This window comes from Apaloderma vittatum, unplaced genomic scaffold (assembly GCF_000703405.1).
Source record: "Apaloderma vittatum isolate BGI_N311 unplaced genomic scaffold, ASM70340v1 scaffold2452, whole genome shotgun sequence".
Classification (NCBI taxonomy): Eukaryota; Metazoa; Chordata; class Aves; order Trogoniformes; family Trogonidae; genus Apaloderma; species Apaloderma vittatum.
In genome coordinates, this window is record NW_009704006.1 from 21,667 (window position 1) to 28,148 (window position 6,482).

General features: G+C 35.9%; 1 protein-coding gene across 1 annotated transcript in view; it reads right to left on the minus strand.

Annotated features, from left to right (window-relative positions):
* Window positions 1-6,482, minus strand: part of SVIL (supervillin) — a gene marked incomplete at its 3' end in the record, with an annotated part of 66,232 nt that overhangs the window by 19,653 nt on the left and 40,097 nt on the right. The window contains exons 18-19 of the mRNA XM_009864861.1: window positions 4,918-4,995; window positions 4,301-4,369 (exon numbers count right to left, since the gene is read on the minus strand). Of these exons, the coding sequence (XP_009863163.1) occupies window positions 4,301-4,369; window positions 4,918-4,995 (147 nt within the window). The remainder of the gene's footprint in view (window positions 1-4,300; window positions 4,370-4,917; window positions 4,996-6,482) is intronic.

A 6,482-nucleotide genomic window follows, 5' to 3' on the forward strand; every position in this document is an offset into this window, starting at 1 on the left:
AAATACTGTAACTGCAAGTCATGATAATCAAGATAAAAACCTCTGATTTTTCCCTAGAACTCTGAAATGTTCAAAAGAAATAACAAGATGCAAGTCTATTCAATATTTTTTCCTCTTCTGTAAAAGCATCTAAATGCTTTAAGTAAAAACATTGTAAATAATCTGTGTTCATTTCCCTCAATCTCTACCCATTTCAATGCCTGAAGCACATGCACCTCTGGTACCTCTGAAGAGCTGTAGGAAAAAAATCCAGTAAGAGCACACTAAAGATCTTGGCAGGAAAGTAACATAGACCTAATGAAACCATAAATAAAATTTCATACACAAAACAAATACTTTTAAGTTAGTGAGGATGCTGATTTTGATTACAATATGAGGGGAGGTGAGGGAGAGGCAGGAAGCAGAGTCATACGGATTATTTCATATGTATTTTTTTGTATTTTTTTAAGTGACAAGCAGTTTAATTTTGAATTTTGTCTCCAGCAAATACCTGCAGCTCCAGACTCTGCAGAACTACTGGGAATTCTGAAGACACAGGCCTGGAATGAATATGTGTTAATTACCACACATTTAAATTGTAATAAAGATCATAAGTCAGTCTGGAGCCTTGTCAAAGGACAAAAGACAGTAGGTAGCTGTCTAATGGTAGAAACAAATCTATTAATTTTTATTTTTAATGGAAATTCTGAAGCTGCTCCATTGGGCAAAAACATCCTTGGAGTTCCTAAAAAAAAAATATGAGACTGGATCTGTATGTTACAAAACTCAGAGCAATTCCATATTAGATCTCTTCCTAATGCATGAAGACTCTCACCTTCCTCTATTAACAAACAAATTAACTAAAAATGAAGCGACCCACAACCCATTTAATTTGCTATAACAGTCCTAGTGAAAAACAAACATACGTGTGATGCTTAAAAGAAAGAATAACTTTCTATAGCTGTAACACTAGGATGAGTCAATGTAATTGTAAAAAAAAAAAAAATCAAACAGGTATACACGGTAATTTGGAACAGTTATAAAGTCTTCACAATTGCCAAGTGACGGCTTTTATGGAGGAATGAGTTGGTCAAAGCACATTCTTGTTAGGACAAAATACATAAAGAAATGTAAAAGGCAAGACAGCTTTTAAAAGTGCATATTTTATCTCCAAGTAAAAAAAAAATATTAAAGTATAAATCTCAAATTTATATTTGTGACATTTTGATAAGGGGAGCTAAAGACTCCAATAAAAAGCCAAAACAAGAATTAGTTTAGTGTATCATGAATAAATAAAAGCTTAGGAAGACAACAGCTCTGATAATACTTTTCCATTAAATAAAAAAGTCTGTTACATTCAATGAAATATTGTAATTTGTCATGAAAAATACATGCATGTGTTGACTGATATCTTGTTTCACACAAATGATAAATTTCCTAATATAAAGTTAAACAGAGAAAGGATTGGATGAACGGGCATCCAACAACATGAAATAACTGGATTAGGAGATGTCCCAAACACAAGTAGTGTTTTTTTTTTTAAATAAGCATTTGAAAATGGGAAAACATATAGGTCTGATAAAGCTCAGATGGGGACAACATTTAGAAGAAATAGAAGGAAAGCATTTGGTACAGGTCACACAAGCTGCGTGTTGTTCCAGACACTCACGAGAAGACTGCTGTAAGACAATCAATAAAGAATCAAAGCACAGGCGCATAATTAATGCCATTCCATGTGGCATTATGGAAAACAGGTTTAATCAAAATGGTAAGTTTGATGAGATCAAGTATGATTAAATACGTTAACATGGTTACCTCTGATTTCTTTAATATATTTGACTTAATCACAGATGACATTCCAAGTTTTTTTTTATATAAAAATATCAGTGCAGTTTACAGGCTGCAAACTTGTTAACTGACTGAAAAATTATTTCTAAAGAGAAAAGAGCCATGCAGTGCTCTGATCTGTCCCAACTTTGACCAAAACATCCTTATGCGTGTGGAAAAAAAGATACACTTCTGCTGAGAAAGTCCTCAGGATGATACCAGCATACAGTAGAGTGATAAAGAAGAAATAATCAAATAGATGGGTAAAAAATCATTATCAGAAAAATCTAGTAAAGCAAGCTTTTAAGAGAAATGTTATTTGAAAAGGGAAATAAGCAAAAACCAGCCAATTAGAAAGACAGATGAGAAAAAATCCCATGGAACAGCTGTTCTGAACAGATAATCTGTACTGCAATAGCTTGCCCACTTCCATCCTCTACACTTCTATCCAGGATGCTGACAATTTTGAAAGGTCTGAGGAAAGGGCTAAAATATTTCTTCAAGATTCGGAAAAAATCCACCCCAAGTTAAGTCAGGTATGTATTTATTTCTACTAAAGAGAGTGTTAAAAGTTAAGTTTTACCCAGCAACAGTAATTACATATAAAAATTAATATAGCAGTGAATTCTCTGTATCTTCACAGTTTAGAACAAAGACTGCATATTCTAAAAGACCTGTTTTAAGTCTGGAAGGAGTTACAAGAAGAGTTAGAAACAGGGATTACTTTCCTTGCACTGCTCGGCTGGGTTGGATGACGACATTGGTCTTTTCTAGCACCGCAACACATCTCTTGCAGGTATGCCCAGACACTCCCCTGCTTTTGCACCATCAGTTCATGCCAAGGAAGAGCCCACATCCCAGCAATGCTCCATTTTGTAACCTACAATTTTCCAGTCCAAGCAGTGTTCCCTTCAGGTCACAAGAACACAACTAAGAGTAGTCTGTTAGCACACTGTTTTGTGTTTTGGAGGTTTATTTTGTTTGGGGTTTTCTATTTTTTGATGCAAAGAGAACTCATGGTTTTCTACCTTGAAGATCAAGAATGCCTCAACCTGGGGGAGTCCAAACTAAGAATGAACACTAAAAAATGTACTTTTCAAAAGAGAGATGCATTGCAAAGTAATGCTGTAAATTATATAAAAGAAGAATCTAAGAGCTATCTATTTGCCTTTTAATACAAATAGTTTCTCCAGTTCGAGTTCCTAAAACAAAAAAAAGAACAAGAAGAATCCAACAGTTGCAGAAGTACAGAATACTTTCTGCATTGTTTTCCCCTGCAACTTTATATGGCTCTTGCTGTAAGGAGAAAACTCAAATGCACCTGCACAGCTTTCTGCTCAAAAGTGGTTTGAGCAAAATAGAACTTACTCAGCTAGTGTTTGGTGCAAACAACAAAACAACTAATAGTGCCAGAAAAAAACCCAGACAAACTTGTATGCACCTTGACACTACACTAGAAGGAAGCAGTTTTCAAAGAGGGCAGGACGTAGCTCACCACGGTCAGGGGAAAGATGAACACTTTTTGAGTGTTCTGCTTTAAAGATCAATGGGCTGTTCAACTCGTCTAAGGACCTCTTGTTATCACTGAAGGAAAAATAAAGTCTAACTTAGTAACAGAAATCTACCTTCTAGATACAGAGCTGGTGAACTCTTTCACAATAAAAGTGAATAGAGTAATTGAAGTAAATAGTGATAAAGCTAATTATTTTTTAATTAAAAAGCCCCCAACCTATAGTAAAAGGTCATTTTCAAAACCAGCTATGAAAGTGAATGTAGAAAAGGCAAATATCAGTAGCCAAAGTTTTTACCAGAGTTTCAGTAGCCCCTGCCATAATCATCCTCCTCTGTTCTAGCAGTGCCCCTTGGATTCAGTACCATCACATATGGTCAGAATGTTCCCCACGTGCGACAGACACTGTATTTTGTGTGGGAATGAAGAACCCAATGGATCTCTTGTAGCACTACAATCAGAGCTGAGCTGGGAGGCAGGTGACAAGGAGGTGTAAGAAAGCAGAATTAGATTTGTATAGGCCTATTATGACCTCCCAGCAAACTCTCATTTTCTTAAACTTATTTCTTTTCTTTGCTCACTCCTGCCTTTGCCTTTTTTTTTTTTTTTTCCCCCCACCTCTGGTCACGTGAAACAGTGACTGTTTGCTCAGGTCAAGATCCAGCGTTACACTTCTGCACAAAGACAACTTTGTTATTTATCTCCAGCTGAAAAAAAGTTTATACTTCTCATAATCTATTAATTCTTCAAAAGTAAGTTTTTCAAATAGCTTAATGATGGAATTGCAGAAGTATGGACGTGATTTTGAGGAGCACTTCACATGAAGCTTCTCTAATGTTTACTTGAACAGCAGTAGAACTTTACTTTGAAGCAAACGCCCTGCTGCCACTGGTTGCTCTGGGATGTGCATCTTTGATCCAAATTTAATTTTCTGTCTTACTACTCCCTCCAATAGCAAAATAGGAAGTTTATACAGCATTTCACCTTCCATCTCCAAGGATGACGTTCATCAGAAATCAGTGAACTTGACTCTTTCAAACTAGTACTACCGACCTTGAAGGAAGAAAGAGAGAGAGAAGCAGGAAGACAGGACAGTCAGAGAATAGAAGCAGGATGTGCCAAGGCAAAAATGCTTGAGAGAGGGACGAGGGAAAAGCACTATAGGAAAGTCACCTCTGAACACAAGCACCTTGTTTTTTACAGTCAATAAATTAGATGATTTTATGTCTTACATTGTATATGCGCATTACTTACAGAGAAGTCAGCGTACACAGCATTTTATTCTAAAATAAATGCTGTGCCATTACATATTGCTCCTTTAATACACCCTTTTCAACAACTTTCAAGTTCTCAGTGTTATAATGAATGTAATAATGTCTCCATTTATTTTCTCACCTATATAGTCTATCAGATAGAGAAACACTAGCAGAATGTATATTGAGGAGTATACAGCACAGTGGCATAATGCTATGTTTCTTTGAAGCAGCATTTACTAGGCTGCTAAGTTAAGAGGATTATTAATTTCCTATGTAAAAAAAAAAGTCAACTGTCAAAATGTGCTTAAATTGTTGGGCATTTAAATTGTGCAGACTTTTGCTCACCTGATTAATAGGTAGAAAAGGATGAAATTTATGGAGAGCAGGTATAACAGGAGAGTAAGTAGAAGCATATACAGGTTCCTATGACAAGGACAGAAGCAAAGCAAAGGAATTAGAAAAGAAATGGACTGTCAGAAATGGAGATGTGGGGGGAAAAAACCCTCATCTTTCCCTCATTTCTTAAAATGAAGTAAATCTGAATCTTTTTATCTTCTAGAATTGTTTTCCCTATTGGAAAGCCAGAACTCAAAAATGTTCTCAGAATACATCATCATGTTTTATCAAAGCCATTCCATGCAGTAATTAAACAAGTTAGTAACAATATCACTACAACTCAACACAGAACGAAACAGCACAGCCAGAAGATTACACTTTTCATACGCCGATAATTTTTATGTCTCTGTTTTCATGCACCATTAAATTGATGAACCATGTCAACCACAATGTGAGTAATTATGCTGCAAGTTTAATCAGACCCTGCTAAATAACAAGCCATCTATTTTCTGGATGAAAGGAAAGAATGCTTACTAAAACTGGGATACGCAAAAGCCATCTGCAGGGAATTGCTAAGCCCACAGCACTCAGTGAAGGTGAGTTCATCATTTTAAACAAAGCCTACAAATAACCCCTGCCTCAGAGCTGGGTTTACCCAAAGCTGATTAGACATGGCTTTATCATTTATAATTCTTCTTCCTTTCTATAGGTTAAAGCAAACGTGGATATCACAAAGAATACGGGTAAATGCAGCTCATTAGAGTGGCTCAAAATAAAGCCCAATTATTAGAGTTTCAGCTTTGATTAGAACTGAATATGAGCACTTTGTGGATGTCATATGTGAAATGGATAAAACTATTACCACAGCAAGAGACTAATATTTTGCCTAAAGGTCACTTTTTAAAGGCTTACCCCCTTAACATTTTTAAACACTTCATTTCTCGCTAATTTTGAATTGACTGTTCAGTCCTACCCTTTAACACCAGTGCTCAGCTGCAATTTGAACTTGCTATAAGAATTAAGCGCATTTCAAATGTCATTCACCGCTTTAATGTGACTGCAATGCAGCTGGTAATCACATTAATCAGGGACTCTTAAAAATCACCAACTATAAAATAGGAATTTTCATTCCAGTGAATCTTGCTACTTTGATACAAAGGAAAGACCTTAAAGTTAGTTAATTTTTCTACTCATGAAAAAACGCAAAGTGAAATTCTTCCATCCGACCTAAGGTGATGAATACAAATACACTAAATCCAAAGTATTTTTCACAAATAAAAGGGATTTTTCTCCCCAGTAAGACATTCTTCAGTATACAGTTGTTCCCCTGATGTTAGATCTGTTCTTTGAATTGTCAAAGTATGTTTTACCATACATATAAATAATTCAAAAGGTCTCATAGCTGCCATCAAAATTTTCCTCCTGTGTGCAGGAATCATCAAAACAGATGCTGGACCTCCAAGTAAATCTCAACTTCCCCCCTCATCTGTATCTCCCCAAGTTAATTCCTTAGTCACTTCCCCCCTTGCCCCTTCTGAGGTTGCTCTGTCAGCTTTTCCATGAATTTAATAGTT